Source organism: Ornithorhynchus anatinus, chromosome Y5, assembly GCF_004115215.2.
Source record: "Ornithorhynchus anatinus isolate Pmale09 chromosome Y5, mOrnAna1.pri.v4, whole genome shotgun sequence".
Classification (NCBI taxonomy): domain Eukaryota; kingdom Metazoa; phylum Chordata; class Mammalia; order Monotremata; family Ornithorhynchidae; genus Ornithorhynchus; species Ornithorhynchus anatinus.
Genome location: NC_053179.1, coordinates 110,752 through 132,941, shown reverse-complemented (window position 1 = coordinate 132,941; position 22,190 = coordinate 110,752). Strand labels below are relative to the sequence as shown.

Below are 22,190 nucleotides of genomic sequence, written 5' to 3'. Positions count from 1 at the left end.
TCCCTTGACTCTCCATTACCGTAGACAAAACCAGTATCCTCCCTCTCTTAAAGCTCATAACATCAGCATTATCCTTGATTCATCTCTCATTGAACACGCATATTAAATGTCACCATATCCTGATGGTTCCATCTTCACAACATCGTTAATATCCACCCTTTCCTCTCCATTCAAATTGCTATTACACTTACCCTAATTCCATCTTTATTACTGCATCAGCCTCCTCACTGACCTTCCTGCTTCCTGCCTAACCCCAATCCAGTCCATACTTAACTCTGCTGCCTGGATCATTTTTCTGACAGACTATTTAGTCCCTGTCTTACCATTCCTCAAGAACCTTCAGTGGCCATTCATCTAAGTGTCACATCACACAGAAACTCCTTCCTGTCAGCTTTAAAGCATTCCATTAGTTCTCTCTCTTCCTACTAACCAGCACACTCACTTCATTCCTCTAACACCACCCACCTCACTGTACCTCATTCTTGTCTCTCTCTCCAACTCCAGTCCTCCTTTTGGCTCCAGTCCTTCTTTTGGTCTGGAATCCTTCATCTTCCTTATGTGCCAGACAACCATGCTCTCCACCTTCGACCAGCGTGGCTCAGTGGAAAGAGCACGGGCTTGGGAGTCAGATGTCACGGGTTCAAATCCCAGCTCCGCCGCTTGTGTGACTTTGGGCAAGTCACTTAACTTCTCTGTGCTTCAGTTACCTCATCTGTAAAATGGGTAAATGACTAAGACTGTGAGCCTCACATGGGACAACCTGATCACCCTGTATCTACCCCAGCACTTAGACAGTGCTCTGCACATAGTAAGCGCTTAACAAATACCAACATTATTATTATATGATTACATATATATAATTATATATAATAATAATGTTGGTATCTGTTAATTATATATAATTATAATATAATTTGGTATGATTATTATATAATTATATATAATTACATATAATAATAATGTTGGTATTTGTTAAGTGCTTACTATGTGCAGAGCACTGTTCTAAGCATTGGGGTAGATATAGGGTTATCAGGCTGTCCCTTGTGAGGCTCACAGTTAATCCCCATTTTACAGATGAGGGAACTGAGGCACAGAGAAGTTAAGTGACTTGCCCACAGTCACACAGCTGACAAATGGCAGAGCCAGGATTCGAACCCATGATCTCTGACTCCCAAGCCCGGCCTCTTTCCACTGAGCCACAAATCACATCACCTCCAAGAGGATTTCCCTAACTAAACCCATGTTCCCCACTCCCTCTACCTCTCCATCACTCTTATATTTTGTATTTGTTCCCTCTAAGTACTTGATGTTCTTTCCACCCATATCCCTACAGCACTTGTGTACCTATCCATACTTCATTTTCATGAACCCAGGGATTGTGCACTCTACTATAATGTTGTACTATACTGTTCCAAGTGCTTAGGTACAATGCTCTGCATACAGTACGCATTTAGTAAATACCACTGATTGATAAGTTCATAACCATCCCAAAATCCAATCTCCTCCAAAGACTTCCCAAACTAAATCCTTCATTTCCCCATCCTCTCTCCCATATGTGTCAATTTATGCATTTGCCTGTGAATTTAAGGCTTAAGAACTTAAGAACTTCATACTCATCCCAGCCCCACATTACTTATGTAAATATTTTTATACTATTCTATTTCCCACATCCATAATTTAATGTCTGCCTCCTCCTACAGTCTGTAAGTATCTTGAAGGTTGGCACTAACCAACTCTGTTTTATTGTACTTTCCCAGCACTGTGAATACAGTAAGAACTCATCACAAAAATCACATAACTAAAGTCTATCTCTTCCTCTCCACCCAATCGGTGCTACTACAATTATTTAAACAGTTATCCTATCCCACCTTGAATTACTTCATCTGTCTCCTCACTGACCTGCTTGTCTCCTGTCTCTCCCCACTCCAGTTCCTACTTTACTCTGCTACACAGATCACTTTTCTACAAAATATTCTGTTCCCCCACTCCTCAAGAACCTCCAGGGATTTCACAGTCCACATTTTCAATGGACAAAAATTCCTTACCATAGAGTTTAAAGCACTCAATCAGCTTGCCCCTTCTTACCTTGCCTTGCTGATTTCCTATTACAACTTAGTCTGCATATTTCTTTCCTCTAATGCCAATTTACCACTATACCTTGATGCTGTATAACTTGCTGCTTCTCTCTTTTCCACATTCTCCCTCTGGTTTGATGATATACGCATATATATCATCATATATTTCCACTCCCCATCCCCTCCTTCCAATTTCCTATTAAAAAACGTCTTCTCCAAGAGTTACTATTAAGCATGTATTAAGAGCACGTATTAAGCACTTAACAAACACCATAAAAAGAAAGGTATTTCTGATTAAATTCTCTTTCCTCAACTCCCTCTCCCTTCTGCATCATTTATGTACTTGGATCTGTCCCCTTTAAGCTCTTGATATTCACTCTACCCACAATCCTCCAGCACTTTTGTACATATCTGTAACAGTAATGATAATTCTTTGTTCAGCACTTACTATTTGCCAAGCCCTGTTCTAAGTACTGGGGAAGATAAAGGATCATTAGGTTGGACACAATCCCTGTCCCACAGTGGATTCAGAATCTAAGCAGAAGGGTCAATAGAGTCAATCCCCAGTTTAATGATGCAGAAACTGTGACAGAAAGAGATAAGCAAGTTGTCTAAGATAACCTAGCAGGCAAGTAGCACAATTGGGATTAGATATAGGTACTCTGGCTCTAAAGTCAATGTTCTTTCCACCAGACCAAAACACATCTTAAAAATAATGTGTTTGAGATGTCAGTGACACATCTAGGTGGTGTCTTAGGTGCAAGAGGATATGTGGGTTTGCTCGAGCATTAAGCCCTCTGTGGCCCTACATTAGTCCTTCCCTGAATCTGTCTCAATGTCATCTAACAATAATAATAATAATGGTGGTATTTGTTAAGTGCTTGTTATGTGCAAAGCACTGTTCTAAGAGCTGGGAGGATACAAGGTGAACAAGTTGTCCCACATGGGGCTCCCAGTTTTTAATCCCCATTTTACAGATGAGGTAACTGAGGTACAGAGAAGTTAAGTGATTTGTGCAAAGTCACACAGCTGGCAAGCGGCAGAGCTGGGATTCGAACCCATGACCTTTGATTCCCAAGCCCAGGCTCTTTCCACGGAGTCACACTGCTTCTCTACCATCTACCATCTCCCAGGCCCTGTCTAGGACTATTTTCATAGATTTTCTCACCTGACTCTCTGCAACCCCTCATAACTCCATCCATAACCCACCCTTAGTCATCTTTGCTTTCAGAAAAGCAAGTTCCAGGGTGAAGTGTGGAGAGGCTTGGACCTGGACCTGGTCCTCACTTGGACCTGGTGAGGGGAAGAGGGACATTTCCCTGACTCCAGATTCATGCTTCCCTCTCACCCGCCACCCCAAACAGAAGGTCTCCTGGCCCCAGCTGCCAAGGCTGCACATTGTTCCCCAACTCCAGGGATGTAACAAAGGGTCAGAAAAGGGGGACCCAACCAGAAAGTCAAACCCAGGCCCTGACTTCTCTTAATGCACCCTGCTCACATTCAATCTTCTGCCAAATGCACACACTTCTTCCTATATCCCATCCTCTCTACCCCAGCAGCTAGTATATTCTGTGACCATATAACATCCCTCTTGCTGAGCTTCAAATCTGGGTTATTTATTGGAGTGGTGGTCCAAAAATCTGGTCCAAAAGACTGTAAACTCATTCTGGGCAGTCTTACCTTATTGACATCCATGCCATCACACTTGTCAGCTGCTCCGGACATTTAACTCCCTCCTCAGGCTCCCTGTTTCTCCCCCTCCCCCATCCCTCACCCCCAAAGATCTGGCTACCTATTTCATTAGGAAAATTAATGGCATCAGGTCTGAGCTACCTAAAATCACTTCCCCCACAAAAGCCCCCCTCCTCTCAACCCACTCTTCTGCTTTCCCATCTTTCCCAGCAGTATATTCAGAGGAGATTTCCTCCCTCCTCTCAAGTGCCACCCCTCCACATGTGCTTCAAATCCCATTCCCCTTCCTTCCTCCCTCCTCTAACTTCCATCTTCAACTGCTCACTCTCCAATGGCTTCTTCCTCTCTGCCTTCAAACACATCCACACCTCCCCGATCCTAAAAAAAGCCTCCCTTGACCCTATAGCCCCCTCCAGTTATCGCCCCTTCTCCCTCCTATCACTGCCTTCCAAATTCCTGGAGCAAGTGGTCTACACTTGCTACCTTGAATTCCTCTCCTCCAAGTTTCTCCTGGACCCCCTCCAATCTGGCTTCCATCTACTCTACTACACTGAAACTAACCTCTCAAAGGTAACCAATGACCTCTTTCTTGCCAAATCCTCCTCCTCTTTGCCATCCTAATCCTCCTTGACCTCTCAGCTGCCTTTGACACTGTCGACTATCCCCTTCTCCTCTCCTGTTTCTCCTCTTATCTTTCTGGCCATTCATTCTTAGTCTCCTTCGCGGGTTCTTCCTCCCCCTCCCATCCCTCCAACTGTAGGGGTTCCTCAAGGGTCAGTTCTTGGTCCCCTTCTATTTTCCATCTATGCTCACTCCCTTGGTGAACTCATTCACTTCCACTATCTTGTCCCCTCCTACCTCACTTCCCTTTACTCTTTCTACTGCCCGCTTCGCTCCTCTGCCGCTCACCTCCTCACTGTCCCCCAATCTCACCTATCCCACTGTCGACCTCTGGCCCACGACCTACTGCTGTCCTGTAATGCCCTCCCTCCTCACCTCCGCCAAACTAACTCTCTTCCCCTCTTCAAAACCCTACTGAAAGCTCACCTCCTCTAAGAGGCCTTCCCAGACTGAGTAACCCCTTTTCCCTCTGCTCCCTCTCTGCTCCCCATCCGCTCTTCCTCCTTTCCCCCTTCACCTCCCCTCAGCTAAGCCTCCTTTCCCGCTGCTCCTCCTCTTCCCGCTTCCCTCAGCACTATGCTCATTTGTATATATTTTTATTACCCTATTTATTTTGTTAATGAGGTGTACATCCCCTTGATTCTATTTATTGTGATTATGTTGTCTTGCTTTAGTCCATATGTCTCCTCCGATTAGACTGTGAGCCCATCAATGGTCAGGGATTGTCTCTATCTTTTGCCGAACTGTACATTCCAAGCGCTTAGTACAGTGCTCTGCACATAGTAAGCACTCAATAAATACTATTGAATGAATGAATGAATGAACTATCATCTCTACATTGATAATACTATTGAATGAATGAATGAATGAACTATCATCTCTACATTGATAATATTCTATTATCCCCTCCCCTATTCTCCCTTCCTCCTCCAGGAGTGCATCACCTCTGCCTTCAGAACATCTCCACTTGGATGTCCTCCTGCCACCTAAAACTCAACATGCCCAAGACTGAGCTCCTTATCTTCCCTCCCAAACCCTGTTCTCTCCCTGACTATCCTGTCACTGTGGATAATACTATCATCCTTCCTGTCTCACAAGCCCAAAACCTTGGTGACATCCTTGACTCTGGTCTCTCATTCATCTCACATATACAATCTGTCACCAAAACCTGCCCCCTCACCTTAACAACATTGCCAAGATCCACTCTTTCCTCTCCATCCAAACCGCTACCACAATAGTAAAATCACTCATGCAATCCCAACTGGATTACTTAATCGGCATCCTTTCTGATCTTCCAACCTCCTGTCTCTCCCTACTTCAGTCCAATCTTCACGCTGCTGCCTGTATTATCTTTCTACAGAAGCATTCTGGGCATATCACGCCCCTCCTCAAAAATCACCAGTGTTTGCCTATCAACCTCCATAAAAAGCAGAGACTCCTCACTACTGGCTTTAAAGGTCTCCATCACCTTCCTTCTTCTTACCTTACCACTCTTCTTTCCTTCCACATCCCAGCCTGCGCACTCCGCTCCTCTGGTGCTAACCTTCTCACTGTGCCTTGTTCTCACCTGTCCCATCGCCAACCTTTGGCCCATATCCCACCTCTGCCCTGGAATGCCCTCCCTCCTCAAATCCACCAAACAATCACATTTCCCCCCTTCAAAGCCCTCCAGGAGGCTTCCCCAGACTATTGAGTGTTTTTCCCCCTTTTGCTCTGCTCCTCCTTCCCTCCCATCTCACCCACTCACTCCTTTAGCTCTACCTCCTCCCCGTCCCACAGCACTCATGTAAATAGTACATATCTATAGTTTTAATTATATTAATGCCTGTTTACTTCTTTTGATGTGTATATGTCTATGATTCTACTTATTTATATTGATGCTATTGATGCCTGTTTACTTGTTTAGATGTCTGTCTCCCTCCTTCTAGATGGTGAGCCCGTTGTGGGAAGGGTTTGTCTCTGTTGCTGAACTGTACTTTCCAAGCACTTAGTACAGTGTTTTGCATACAGTAAGCACTCAATAAATACTAATGAATGAATGAATGTGAGTGTTTATTGCTATATTGTACTCTCCCCAGCACTTAGTACAGCATTCATTACCTAGTAAGCAGTCAATAAATTAATTAATGTCATGCCCCTCCATTCCACTTATGCATCTCTACATTATTATATTTGGTTGCCTTCCTTTACCTGTAATTTTAGATTTTTTGACTAATATTGGATCTGTATTCCACACCGTTTTCAGAGATCATCTTCCTGAAATCCCATTCAGCCCACATATTTCCTCAAAACCCCACACTGGCTTCTTATATCCCCTTCAAATAAAAGCTCCTCACCGATAGCCTCAGGACTCTACCAAATTCTCATTTGGTCCCTTCAATCAATATTTATTTATTCATTAATTTAATTGTATTTACTGAGCGCTTACTGTGTGCAAAGCACTGTACTAAATGCTTGGGAGAGTATAGTACAATCCATTCCCTGTCCAAAACAAGCTCAGAGTCTAGAGGGAAAGAGAGACATTAATATACATAGCTAAATAACTAACTAAATAAATAAATAACAGATATATACATATTTATTAAGAGCTCACCTTCTCCAAGAGGCCTTCCCAGACTGAGCTTCCCCTTTTCTCTCTGCTCCCTCTGCACCCCCACTTCACCTCCCCTCAGCTAAGCCCTCTTTTCCCCTCTTTCCCTCTGCTCCTCCCCTTCTCCCTTCCCCTTCCCTCAGCACTGTGCTCATTCGCTCAATTGTATATATTTTCACTACCCTAATTATTTTGTTAATGAGATGTTCATCCCCTTGATACTATTTATTGCTATTGTTTTTGTCTGTCTGTCTCCCCCAATTAGACTGTAAGCCTGTCAGTAAGCAGGGACTGTCTCCATCTGATGCCGATTTGTACATTCCCAGCACTTAGTACAGTGCTCTGCACATAGTAAGCGCTCAGTAAATACTATTGAATGAATAAAGAGCTTACTTTGTCCAGAGCACTGTACTAAGCTCTTGGGAAAATGTACTATAAGAGAGTAGACATGTTCCCTGACTACAAGTGGCTTACTGTCTATAGGGGGAGACATAATTAGAGTAGATTTTGGAACTGTGCATAAGTACTGTGGGATTGAGGATGGGATTGAGGATCAAGTCTTTATGGAGTGCAAATTCAAAGGCAAAGGTGATGTAGAAGGAAGGGGGGCGGGGAAATTAGGGATTAGTCAGGAAAATCCTTTTGGAGGAATTGTGATTTTTAACAAGGCTTTGAAATAGGATGAATGGGAAGCACCTTGGCTCAGGGGAAAAAGCTCGGGCTTGGGAATCAGAAGTCATGGGTTCGAATCCCAACTCTGCCACTTGTCAGCTTTGTGACTATGGGCAAGTCACTTCTCTGTGCCTCAGTTACCTCATCTGTAAAATGAGGATGAAGACTGTGAGCCTCACGTGGGACAACGTGATTATCCTGTATCTACCCCAGCACTTAGAACAGTGTTAGGCACATAGTAAGCTCTTAACAAATACCAACATTATTACTGTGTGCAGAGTATTTTATTAAGCACTTATGTACCCCAATGCTTAGAACAGTGCTCTGCACATAGTAAGCACTCACTCGCCTAGAATTCCTTAACTTCAATTCTCTCCTGGACCCCTTCCAATCTGGCTTCCATCGCCTCCACTCTACCGAGACTGCTCTTTCAAAGGCCACCCATGACCTCCTTCTTGCCAAATCCAATGGCTCCTACTCTATCCTAATCCTCCTTGACCTTCTCAGCTGCCTTTGACACTGAAGACCATTCCCTTCTCCTCCACACCTTATCTTACCTTGGCTTCACAGACTCCATCCTCTCCTGGGTCTCCTCTTCTCTCTCTGGCCGCTTATTCTCGATCTCCTTCGCGGGCTCCCCCTCCCCCTCCCATCCACTAACTATAGGGGTTCCTCAAGGGTCAGTTCTTGGCCCTCTTCTGTTCTCCATATACACTCACTCCCGTGGTGAACTCATTCGCTCCCACGGCTTCAACTATCATCTCTATGCAGATGACACACAAATCTACATCTCTACCCCTGTTCTCTACCCCTCCCTTCAGACTCGTATCTCCTGGTGCCTCCAGGACATCTCTACCTGGATATCTGCCCGTCACCTAAAACTCAACATGTCCAAAACTGAGCTCCTTATCTTCCCTCCCAAGCCCTGTCCTCTTCCTGACTTCCCTATCACTGTGGATGGTACGACCATCCTCCCTGTCTTTCAAGCCTGCAACCTTGGTGTCATCCTAGACTCAGCTCTCTCATTCACCCCACATATCCAATCCGTCGCCAAGACCTGCCAGTCTCACCTTTATAATATCGCCAAGATCTGCCCTTTCCTCTCCACCCAAACGGCTATCTTACTGGTACAGGCTCTCATAATATCCCGGCTGGATTATTGTGTCAGCCTTCTCTCTGATCTCCCTTCCTCCTGTCTCTCCCTGCTCCAGTCTATTCTTCATTCCACTGCCTGGTTCATCTTCCTGCAGAAATGCTCTGGGCATGACACTCCCCTTCTTAAAAAACCTCCAGTGGTTGCCTATCAACCTCCGCACGAAATAAAAACTTCTCACTCTAGGCTTCAAGGCTCTCCATCTCCTTGCCCCCTCCTACCTCTCCTCCCTTCTCTCTTTCTAATGCCCTCCCCACATGCTCCCCTCCTCTGCCGCCCACCTCCTCACCATCCCCCGTTTTCGCCTATCCCACCGTTGACCCCTGGCCCACGTCCTCCCGCTGCTCTGGAATGCCCTCCCTCCTCACCTCCGCCAAACTAACTCTCTTCCCCTCTTCAAAGCCCTACTGAGAGCTCACCTCCTCCAAGAGACCTTCCCAGACTGAGCTTCCCCTTTTCTCCCTGCTCCCTCTGCTGCTTCTCTCCCCCCTTCACCTCCCCTCAGCTAAGCCCCCTTTCCCCCCTTTCCCTCTGCTCCTCCCCCCCCCTTCTCCTCCCCTCAGCACTGTGCTCATCTGCTCATTTGTAAATATTTTTATTACCCTATTTATTTTGTTAATGAGATGTACAGCCCCTTGATTCTATTTATTGTAAGCCTGTACTGTAAGCCCTGTAAGCCTTATTTACTTATTTATTTACTTATTTACTTATTTATTTACTTATTTACTGTAAGCCCATCAAACGGCAGCGACTGTCTCTATCTGTTGCCAACTTGTTCATTCCAAGCACTTAGTACAGTGCTCTGCACATAGTAAGCGCTCAATAAATACTATTGAATGAATGAATATTTATTGCTATTGTTTTTGCCTGTTTGTCTCCCCCGATTAGACTGTAAGCCCATCTTTGGGCAGGGATTGTCTCTATCTGTTGCCAAACTGTACATTCCAAGAGCTTAGTACAGTACTCTGCACATAGTATGCGCTCAATAAATACTACTGAATTAATGAACAAATACCAACATTATTAATATTATTATTATTATTATGAGTGGCAGTCTGGCCACATGTCAGCTGTGTGACTTTGGGCAAGTCACTTAACTTCTCGGTGCCTCAGTTACCTCATCTGTAAAATGGGGATTAAGACTGTGAGCCCCACGTGGGACAACCTGATTCCCCTTTGCCTACCCCAGCACTTAGAACAGTGCTCGGCACATAGTAAGTGCTTAACAAATACCAACATTATTATTATTATTATGTTTTATAGTAACCAATCCATCCATTAATGACATTTATTAAGTGCTTTCTGTGTGCAGAGCACTGTACTAAGTGCTTGGAAGAGTTCAACACAACAAAAAATAGACACATTCCCTGCCAACGATGAGTTCACAGTCTAGGCAGGGAGAAAGACATTAATATACATACATTTGTAAATAAATAACAGATACATATATATGTTCTGTGGGGATGGGAGGATGGGTGAATGAAGGGATGTAACAGAGAGTGGGAGGGGAGGAGAGGAAGGCTAAGTCAGCAGAGGCTTCTTGAAGGAGATGTGCCTTGAAGTGGGGGAGAGCAATTAAATGTCTTATATGAGGAGGGAGGGTGTTCCAGGCCACAGAGAGGTTGGTGGTAAGATAGATGAGATCCCAGTACCCTGAAACGGTTAGCATTAGAGGAATGACATATGCAGACTGGGTTGTAGAAGAGTAACATGAGTAACAAGAGTAACATGAGTAACTTGCTCAACATGAGCAAGACTGAGCTCCTCATCTTCCCTCCCAAACCCGGTCCTCTACCAGACTTCTCTATCACCGTGGATGGCACGACCATCCTTCCCGTCTCTCAGGCCCGCCATCTCGATGTCATCCTTGACTCGTCTCTCTCGTTCACCCCACACATCCTTTCCGTTACCAAGACCTGCCGGTTTCACCTCTACAATATCGCCAAGATCCGCCCTTTCCTCTCCACCCAAACGGCTACCTTACTCTTACGGGCTCTCGTTATATCCCGGCTAGACTACTGTGTCAGCCTTCTCTCTGACCTCCCTTCCTCCTCTCTCGCCCCGCTCCAGTCTATTCTTCACTCCCCTGCCCGGCTCATCTTCCTGCAGAAACGATCTGGGCATGTCACTCCCCTTCTTAAACAACTCCAGTGGTTGCCTATCAACCTCCGCTCCAAACAAAAACTCCTCACTCTAGGCTTCAAGGCTCTCCATCACCTTGCCCCTTCCTACCTCTCCTCCCTTCTCTCTTTCTACCACCCACCCCGCACGCTCCGCTCCTCTGCCGCCCACCTCCTCACCGTCCCTCGGTCTCGCCTATCCCACCGTCGACCCCTGGGTCACGTCCTCCCGCGGTCCTGGAACGCCCTACCTCCTCACCTCCGCCAAACTGATTCTCTTTCCCTCTTCAAAACCCTACTTAAAACTCACCTCCTCCAAGAGGCGTTCCCAGACTGAGCTCCTCTTCTCCCTCTACTTCCTCTACCACCCCCCCTTCACCTCTCTGCAGCTTAACCCTCTTTTCCCCCCATTTCCCTCTGCTCCTCCACCTCTCCCTTCCCATCCCCACAGCACTGTACTCATCCGCTCAACTGTATATATTTTCGTTACCCTATTTATTTTGTTAATGAATTGTACATCGCCTTGATTCTATTTAGTTGCCATTGTTTTTACGAGATGTTCTTCCCCTTGACTCTATTTATTGCCATTGTTCTTGTCTGTCCGTCTCCCCCGATTAGACTGTAAGCCCGTCAAACGGCAGGGACTGTCTCTATCTGTTGCCGACTTGTTCATCCCAAGTGCTTAGTACAGTGCTCTGCACATAGTAAGCGCTCAATAAATACTATTGAATGAAAGAGTAGCAAGTTGGGGTACAGGTGCCTTAAAGCCAATGGTGAAGACTTTTTGTTTGATGCAGAAGTGGATGGACATCCACTGGAGTTTCTGGGGAAGTGGAGAACATGGTCTGAATGTTTTGAAGAAAAATGACCCAGGTAGCAGAGTGAAGTATGGACTGGAGTGGGGAGAGACAGAATGCAGGGAGATCAGCAAGGAGGCTGATATAATAATCACTGTGGGAAAGGATAAGTGCTTGCATTAATGAAGTAGCAGTTTGCATGGAGAGGAAAGGGAGGATTTTAGCAATGTTGTGCAGATAGAATTGACAGGATTTAATGAAGCAGAAGGAGCATGGAGAAGTATCCTGGCTTACTGGAAAGAACACAGGCTTGGGAGTCAGAGGTCATGCATTTTAATCCCAGCTCCGCCATTTGTCAGCTGTGAGACTTTGAGCAAGTCACTTCACTTCTCTGTGCCTCAGCTACCTTATCTGTAAAATGGGGATCAAGACTGTGATTCCCACATGGGACAACCTGATTACCTTGTATCTACTCCAGTGCTTAGCACACAGTAAGCACTTAACCAATACCATTATTATTAGCGGATAGAGCACGGGCCTAGGAGTCATGGATTCTAATCCTGGCTCTGTTGCATGTCTGCTGGAGGCCTTTGGCAAGCCACTTCACTTTTCTGGGCTTCAGTCACTTCATGTGTAAAATGGGGATGATGATTATTATAATCATATTTCTTAAGCACTTACTATGTGCCAGGCACTGTATTAAGTAGTAGGGTGGGTTTAAGCAAATTGAGTTGGACACAGTCCCTTTCTCCCATGGGGCTCACAGATTCAATCCTCATTTTACAGTTGAAGTAACTGAGGCAAAAAGAAGTGAAGTGACTTGCCCAAGGTCACATAGCATACAAGCAGCAGAGGGAGGATTAAGGGCATGAGCTGTATTTGAGACAGGGACTGTATCCAGCCTGACTACCTGCATCTACTCCCGTGCTTAGAACAGTGCTTGGCACATAGTAACCGCTTTACAAGTAGTATAATTTTTTTTTAATTATTACTATTGTATGTGGGCTGATGAGAGAGAGAGAAGTTAAGGATAATGTGAAGGTTTCAGGCTTGTAAAACAGGAAGGATGGTGGTGCTGTGAACACTAATGGGAAAGTGAAAAGGAAGACAGTGTTTGGGTGAGAAGATAAGTTCAGTTTTAGCCATATTAAGTTTGAGGATTCAATGGGGATTCAGTACATGTTCTACCACCTACTTACATTGGGAGTCCTATGTGGGACCTGATGATTTTATATCTACCCCAGCTCTCTGTAAAGTGCTTGGCACATAATAATAATAATAATAATAATAATGATGGCATTTGCTAAGCACTTACTATGTTCAAAGTACTGTTCTAAGCACTGGGGAGGATACGAGGTGATCACGTTGTCCCATGGGGGCTCACAGTCTTAATCCCCACTTTACAGATGAGGTAACCGAGGGTTCACAGATAAAATTATTATTACCACAATTATTATATGGGGGGGAAATACTAGGTCAGAGGGAAATATGGTAGTCGTAGTAGTATGGTATAGATGAGATTAAGTCACAGTGAGCAAACTGGAGCTAGAAGAATGAAATGTGCAGACTGGGCTTTAATAGGAAATCAGAGAGGAAAAGTAGGAGGAGGTGGATAATTGAGTGCAGTAAATCCAAAGGCAATGAGTTTCTATTTGATGTGAAGATGGATGGGCAACCACTGAAAGTTTTTGAGAAGGGGGTAGACTGCATGGATGGACGGATGGATAGATCTGTTGCTGAACTGCGCTTTCCAAGTGCTTAGTACAGTGCTCTGAACACAGTAAGTGTTCAGTAAATATGAATGAATGAATGAATGAATGAATGAATAAGTAATTCAGCAGCCTAGTGAAGTATGGGTCAAAGTAGGGAGAAACAGGATGCAGGGAGTTCAGCAAGGAGGCTGATGCAGTAGTTAAGACAGGACAAGAGTACTGTTTGGATCAGCATAGTAGCAGTTTGGATGGAGAAGAACGGGTGGGTTTTACTAATGTGAAGTTACCACCAACAGGATTTGGTAACAGCTGGAACATGTTGACTGAATGAGACAGTTGAATTGAGGATAATATCAAGGTCACAGGCTAGTGAGAAAGAGGATTGTGATATTATCTAAGTGATGGAAAAAACAGAAGGAAGATGGGGTTTGTGGGGAAAGATGAGGAATTCTATTTCGGACATGTTATATTTGAGATGACAGTGGAACATCCAAGTACAGGGGTCTTGGTGGCAAGAGGAAATGCAAGACTGCAGAAAGGGAGAGAGATCAGGGCTGGAAAACAGATTTCAGAATCAACAGCAAAAAGGTGATAGCTGAAGCCATGGGAGTGAATAAGTTCTTCAAGGGAGTATATAAGGGAGACTCAGAACTGAATCTTGAGGGACACCCGCAGTTAAAGGATGGAAGACAGATAAGGAGCCCATGAAGGAGACTGAGAATGAATCGTCAGAGAGTTTAGGGGAGAATCTGTGCTAGCAAAGCCGACTTTGGATAAAGTTTTCAGGAGAAAGACAGGGTCAACAGTGTTGAAGACACCTTAGAGTTGGAAGATGATTAGGATGGAGTAGAAGCCGTTGGATCAAGAAGGAGATCCTGGAGACCTTTTAAAGGTCAATTTCTGTAGATTGAAGGTGATGGAAGCCATACTGGAGGGGGTCAAGGAGAGAACTGGAGGAGAGGAACTTGAGACAATGGGTTTAAACAACTCACTCATGGAGTTTGCAGAGGAACGGTAGGAGGGGTGATAACTAGAGGGGGCTTTGGGGTCAAGGGAGGGTTTTCTCAGGATAGGGGAGGCACTGGTGTGTTTGAAAGCATTGGGGAAGATGTCCCTGGAGAGTGAACAGCTGAAGATGGCTGTTAGGGAGGGAAAAAGGGAGAAGGCAAGTGTTTTGAAAAGGTACTAAGGAATGAGGCCAGATGTGCAGGTGGAAGTGGTGGCTTTTGAGAGAAGGCAGAAACTCTCCTCATGAGATTCTGCTGGGAAAGATGGGAGAATTGAAGAAGGGCAGGAGGGGGGAGGGATTGGGGAGGGGCTTCACTTCCTTTCTCTGAGCCTCAGTTACTTCATCTACAAAACGGCGATTAAGACTGTAAGTCCCAAGTCGGACATAGCCTCTTTCTAACTTGATTACCTTGTATTTGCCCTAGTGCTTATGACAATGCTTGGGCTATAGAAAACACTTAAAAAAATACCATAAAAAAATAACACTATAAAAACCCCTGTGGGTAATTTGGACATGAATTTAAGGCAACACAAATACACAAACAAACAAATACTTTTAAAGCAAAGTATTTTGACACAATGTGTATCTGTGAACATAATCCTGTAATTATAGCTGTATCACCCTGCTGGGTTTTTTTAATAGTATTTGTTGCACATAGCATTTAATCAATACCATTATTACTGCTACTAATAGTAGCTACTAATAGCAGGAGAAGCAGCGTGGCTCACTGGAAAGAGCACGGGCTTTGGAGTCAGAGGTCTGGGTTCAAACCCCGGCTCTGCCACTTGCCAGCTGTGTGACTTTGGGCAAGTCACTTAACTTCTCGGTGCCTCAGTTCCCTCATCTGTAAAATGGGGATTATGACTGTGAGCCCCACGTGGGACAACCTGATTCCCCTGTGTCTACCCCAGCGCTTAGAACAGTGCTCGGCACATAGTAAGCGCTTAACAAATACCAACATTATTATTATTTGCTACTACTACTATCATTACTGAATTAAGTTTAGTGCTTAGAATGGTGCCTGGCACATAGTAAGTGCTTAATAAAAACCATAATTATTATTAGATGGTTGTTCCTTAGATTCTCAAAGTCCACCAGATTCCTACCTCATACTTGTCAAAGCAGTAAAAAAATACAGTAACAATAGAAATACAATTAGGAGTAAAAGTAGGAGTGCTTCTTATTAACTGCTTGCTCTGTTCTAAGCACTGGGAAAGAAATACATGAACAAGGTAGAGAAATGGTTCTGAGCACTGAGGGACTTACTATCTAAGAATAAAAAAGGAGCAGCAGGATTTCACACTACTCACCACTCAGACCAACAGTACTGACATTATAACAGGAGTTATGGCAGAGCAAGGTTTGATGAAAAGTTAGCATCTAATTAGTTTGTATCTATTCCAGCACTTAATACAGTTTCTGTCATTGTGAGTGTGTGTGTCTTTCTAAAAAAAATATAAAAAGAAATTTAAATCCCCAAGAATCAATTTAGGGATGGAGAAAGAGAAGGAATGTGAGAAAGGGATATATAAAGGGTTAAGAAAGTTGGAGGTATGGCTTGGGCGGCAGTGGATGATTTTGGCTAGTATCTTATATGTGACTGCAAATATGACTGCAAATGCAACTACCATTACGTTATTGCCACAATACAGTTCAGATCTTAACAACTAAAGGAAGGTATAATTAAGCTGAAAATGTATAATACCATACCAAAATGACAGGTAGTTGGAGTTGGAATCGCTCTCAAATGAGGAAAGAATTACAAAAATTCCATAAAAATAAGGTTAAAGGTTGCAACTTTTATTGAAGACTTTAAAACTTCCGAAAGGGAAGGACTAAACTGTAAGCTCCATTATGGAAATAGAATGTAACTGCTAATGCTGTTGCACTGTACTTTCCCAAGTGCTTAGCACAGCACTGTGCACATGCTAAGCACTCAATAAATATGAGTAGCTGATTTTAGATTCTGAACTACAGGAAATACTTCTTAATATGAGGGTGAAAGCTTGAAATTCATTAACTTCTAAACTCCTTCTGAACAATGCTCTTTCCACAGTAAGTGCTCAAAAATTCCATTCATTGATTGATAAGGAAATTGTGCCTGACAAAAATTTTATCATGTAATAAAATCTGGGTGATTTAAAGGATAATTGGTCCACTTTCGCACTATCCGTATATTTGATTGCTTCCCCTGTAATCTATTTTATTCCATTTCCCTCCCTAGATCATAAATTCTGACTTCTAATTATTTTACTCTTCCAAGCACTTCGATCAGTGTTCTAAAGTGGATTGTACCCTCCTTACGGACAAGAATCATGCCCATTAATTCTATTTTTACCAAACTGCATAGCACATTTTGCCAGAGTGAGTGTTTAATAAATATTATTGGCTGACTGAAAATGAATTAAAATGAGGAAAAATCTGGGATGATAGATGGTACATATCGAACATTAAGGTGAATGTCAAAGAGACAAAGAAGCGCATCATTTAATATTAATTTCTTTACATAATCAGTCCACCATTGTTAAAAGACTCAATAAATTCTTGCATGTTCTACATGGCAGATATGGCAGATATAATTGAATAACTAATAAGACATTTTCTAGAGGGAGTATATTAGCTCCCAGAGGCCCACCTGTTTAAAAGCTTTTCTTGCAATTGTTTGAAAAGCCTGTTCCACATTGATAGCTTCTTTGGCACTGGTCTCAAAGTAGGGGATGTTATTTTTGCTGAAACACCAGGCTTGTGCTCGTTTTGAGGCAATCTGTAAAAAATAAGAGGAGGAGAAGGCTCTTGCACAAAAATGGTCTCAACAAAATAGAGATCTGTTAAAATCAAATAGAATCTTAATCCATGGGATTTTCCAGAGGGCTTTCCAGGTTGTATTCTCCTTTTCATAACTTTTTGGCCCTTATGGCGCTGCCACTACTGTAGCCAGCCTTCTTTCTCCCTCACACCAATCATCACAGGAGTATATGATCACCAACTGCAAAAATTAAAGACGATACAAAGCCAGAGCCATGCAATCATGACCTATAAAACTAGCTAAACAATGTATTTTTTCCCCGCAAAATGTCCTAAAAGGGACGTTTATAATAACATTTAGAGAACTCTGTCAAGGCTGAGGCACTTTGAACTAAGGAAAATGGCTTGGAGTAAGGAAGAAATTGAGGGAAGGCCCCTTCTACAATTCTGAGTAACTACTTGATTTGTAACGTTGTTATTCTAGACTTTTGAATACTTTAAGTTGTCTTTACTGTGTTAATTATATGCATTTTTTTAACACAGCTCCACTTCCCACCAGAAACCATAGCCCTTGTGAGGTTGGGACAGTGTCCAACTATCAATTTCAACAGACTTAGTTATTGCAATACTTTCCTCAAGGTGAACATTTAATAAAACCAATAATAATACTGTACTGCTTAGATTGAACCCCACAGGCACTGAATTTTTTTTTTAGTTATTTGTTAAGAGTCTACTATGTACCAGACACTGTACTAAGAGCTGGGACAGATACAAGCTAATCAGGTTGGACAAAGTCACGGTCCCACATGGGGCTCTTAGGCTTAATCCCCATTTTACAGATGAGCTAACTGAGGAACAGAGAAGTTGTGACTTGACAAAGGTCACACAGCAGTCAAATGGCAGAGTCCCAGGTCTGCCACTTGTCAACTGTGTGACTGTGGGCAAGTCACTTAACTTCTCTGTTCCTCAGTTACCTCATCTGTGAAATGGGGATTAACTGTGAGCCTAACGTGGGACAACCTGATTACCCTGTATCTATCCCAGCGCTTAGAATAGTGCTATGCACATAGTAAGTGCTTAACAAATACCAACATTATTATTATTATTATTATTATTGTTAATTAGAACTCAGGCTCCCTGAATCCCAAGCCCATGCCCTTTCCGTTTGCTCATTCATTCATTCATTCATTCATTCATTCGTATTTATTGAGCGCTTACTATGTGCAGTACACTGTACTAAGCGCTTGGAATGTGCAAATCGGTAACAGATAGAGTCAGTCCCTGCCCTTTGACAGGTTTACAGTCTAATCGGGGGAGACGGACAGACAAGATCAATAGCAATAATGGACAGAAGACGCGGTTCAGGACATTAGATTTGACAGATATATGAGTAGAGATAGTAGCTGAAGTGTGAATTGAGCCTTTACGGATTCCCCCGAGCTCCACAGAGAAGCAGTGTGGCACAGTGGATAGAGCACGGTCTTGGGAGACAGAGGCCATGGGTTCAAATGCCGGCTCAGCCACTTGTCAGCTGTGTGACTTTAGGCAAGTCACTTAAATTCTCTGGGCCTCAGTTACTCCAGCTGTAAAATGGGGATTAAGACTATGAGCCCCTTATGGGACAACCTGAACACCTTGTATCCTCCCCAGCGCTTAGAACAGTGCTTTGCATATCGTAAGTGCTTAACAAATGCCATCATCATCATGATTACAGGCTGCACTGGCTGAGGTTCTCAGAGAACATGGGAAGTACAAAACTCGGGGAGGAGAGGAATGAAGTTAATTCATTCATATTTATTGAGTAATTACTGTAAGTAGAGGACTGTATTAAGCACTTGGGAGAGTAAAATAAAACAATAAACATATTCCCTGCGACCAATGAGCTTACAGTCCAGTCCTTAGTACAGTGCCTGGCATATAGTAAGCATTTAATAAATTCATCATTATTATTATTACAGCGGAAGACAGAAATTAATCTAAATAAATAATTACAGATATGTACATAAGAGAGAGTGGGAGAAGAGGAAAGGAAGGGTTAGTTAGGGAAGGCCTCTTGGAGGAGATGTGCCTTCAATAAGGTTTTGAAGAGGGGAGAGTAATTGTCTTTACGACTTGAGAAGGGATTGCATTCCAGGCCAGAGGCAGGAATTGGGCAAGGGGAAGGCAGAGAGATAGACAAGATGGAAGAACAAATGACCAGGTCAGGTTGTTTCTACAAGTTAGACTGCAACTAACATGTATCTACCCCAGTGCTTAGATCATTATCTGATAAATATTGAGTGCTTACCAAAGAAAGTTATAATGATTATGATTATTAATAATGATGATCCATTCATTCATTCAATTGTATTTATTGAGCACTTACAACGTACTGTACTAAAGTGCTTGGAATGTGACAATTCAGCAATAGATGATGACAATATTAATGACAAATAAAGTATTTATGTTAAAATATCACAAAATTAAGGACTCAACCATTAAATGAAAACTACTATTTTTATATTAATTTCCCCATACTGTTCTTTTAAATACACATCAAGCTCCTGTCTGATTCTGCACCTTTGATCTCTTTGCCTTACTTCCTTTCCTCATTTATTTTCCATTTCTGTTTCCGAGAAAGGAATTCTTAGGAACTATTCCCAAACACTGATAACATTTCTACTGATATGCCAGGAAATTACACTCCAGGAAAATAAAGTGCCAAACTTTCTGTGACTTTATGTCTTTTCCTAACTTAAACTACAGGGTCATAAATGTGTTCCAAAAGATTTGAGATTTTTCTATTTTTAAATGGAAGTGTTTTGGCTGGCCACTCACTCCCTCGGTGAACTCATCCGCTCTCACGGCTTTGACTACCATCTCTACGCAGATGACACGCAGATCTACATCTCCGCCCCTGTCCTCTCCCCCTCCCTTCAGGCTCGCATCTCCTCCTGCCTCCGGGACGTCTCCACCTGGATGTCTGCCCGCCACCTAAAACTCAACATGAGCAAGACTGAGCTCCTCATCTTCCCTCCCAAGCCCGGTCCGCTCCCAGACTTCTCCATCACCGTGGATGGCACGACCATCCTTCCCGTCCCGCAGGCCCGCAATCTCGGTGTCATCCTTGACTCGTCCCTCTCGTTCACCCCACACATCCTATCCGTTACCAAGACCTGCCGGTTTCACCTCTACAATATCGCCAAGATCCGCCCTTTCCTCTCCACCCAAACGGCTACCTTACTATTACGGGCTCTCGTTATATCCCGGCTAGACTACTGTGTCAGCCTTCTCTCTGACCTCCCTTCCTCCTCTCTCGCCCCGCTCCGGTCTATTCTTCACTCCGCTGCCCGGCTCATCTTCCTGCAGAAACGATCTGGGCATGTCACTCCCCTTCTTAAACAACTCCAGTGGTTGCCTGTCGACCTCCGCTCCAAACAAAAACTCCTCACTCTAGGCTTCAAGGCTCTCCATCACCTTGCCCCTTCCTACCTCTCCTCCCTTCTCTCTTTCTACCGCCCACCCCGCACGCTCCGCTCCTCTGCCGCCCACCTCCTCGCCGTCCCTCGGTCTCGCCTATCCCGCCGTCGACCCCTGGGTCACGTCCTCCCGCGGTCCTGGAACGCCCTCCCTCCTCACCTCCGCCAAACTGATTCTCTTTCCCTCTTCAAAACCTTACTTAAAAATCACCTCCTCCAAGAGGCCTTCCCAGACTGAGCTCCTCTTCCCCCTCTACTCCCTCTGCCATCCCCCCTTTACCTCTCCGCAGCTAAAGCCTCATTTTCCCCTTTTCCCTCTGCTCCTCCACCTCTCCCTTCCCATCCCCACAGCACTGTACCCGTCCGCTCAACTGTATATATTTTCGTTACCCTATTTATTTTGTTAATGAATTGTACATCGCCTTGATTCTATTTAGTTGCCATTGTTTTTACGAGATGTTCTTCCCCTTGACGCTGTTTACTGCCATTGTTCTTGTCTGTCCGTCTCCCCCGATTAGACTGTAAGCCCGTCAAACGGCAGGGACTGTCTCTATCTGTTGCCGACTTGTTCATCCCAAGCGCTTAGTACAGTGCTCTGCACATAGTAAGCGCTCAATAAATACTATTGAATAAATACTATTGAATGGCCAAGAACTTACTTGTCTATTTTCTAAGTCAATCTTGTTTCCCAAAGCAACAAAGGGAAAATTTTCAGGATCCCTGGGACTGGCTCGAATGAGAAATTCATCCCTCCAGCTATCCAAGGTTTTGAATGAGTTAGGTGCCGTCACATCAAATACCAGAACACAGCAATCTGTTCCTCTGTAGAAGGCTACTCCAAGGGACTGAAACCTTTCCTGACCTGCAGTGTCCCAGATCTGTGGAAAAATCAATTAGTTAATCAATCCTATTTATTGAGGACTTACTGAGTGCAGAGCACAGTATTAAGTGCTTGGTACAGTATAACAGAGTTGGTATAATGTTCCCTGTCCACAATAAGCTTATAGTCTAGAAGGGGAAACATTCACTCACTCACTCACTCACTCACTCACTCACTCACTCACTCACTCACTCACTCATTCATATATAGGAGAACTTTCTGTGTGCACAGCACTGTTCTAAGAGCTTGGTAAAGTACACTACAACAATAAACAGACCCTTTCCCATGCGAGGATATAGTCTTGGGGGGAGAGAGACATCAATACAAATAAATTACAGATATGTATATAAGTGCTGAGAGAATAGAAGGGGGGAAGAACAAAGGGAGCAAGTCAGGGAGACACAGAAGGGAGTGGGAGAAGAGGAAAGTGGGGTGTCTAGTCTGGGAAGGCCTTTAGAGGAGTTGTACCTTCAGTAAGGCTTTGAAGGGAGGCAGAATAATTGTCTGTCAGATTTAAGGAGGGAGGGAGTTCCAGGCCAAAGACAGAGCATGGGCAATGGGTTGGCAGCGAAGACAGCAGTACCGAGGCACAGTGAGAAGGTTAGTACTAAATAAAAGTATGTGGGCTAGGTTGCAGAAGGAGAGAAGCATGATTAGGTAGGAGGG

At 43.9% G+C, this 22,190-nt stretch overlaps 1 protein-coding gene across 5 annotated transcripts in view; it reads right to left on the bottom strand.

Annotated features, from left to right (window-relative positions):
• LOC114808768 (ras-related protein Rab-7a) overlaps positions 1-22,190 on the bottom strand; it is an 89,157-nt gene that overhangs the window by 2,518 nt on the left and 64,449 nt on the right. For 4 of the 5 annotated variants that reach the window (XM_039910980.1, XM_039910979.1, XM_039910981.1 and 1 more), the window contains 2 exons: positions 21,304-21,522; positions 17,077-17,205 (listed from right to left, as the gene is read on the bottom strand). The exons of the other annotated variant lie outside the window; for it this stretch is intronic. In XM_039910980.1, coding sequence (XP_039766914.1) covers positions 17,077-17,205; positions 21,304-21,522 — 348 coding nt within the window. The remainder of the gene's footprint in view (positions 1-17,076; positions 17,206-21,303; positions 21,523-22,190) is intronic. 5 annotated transcript variants of the gene reach the window in all.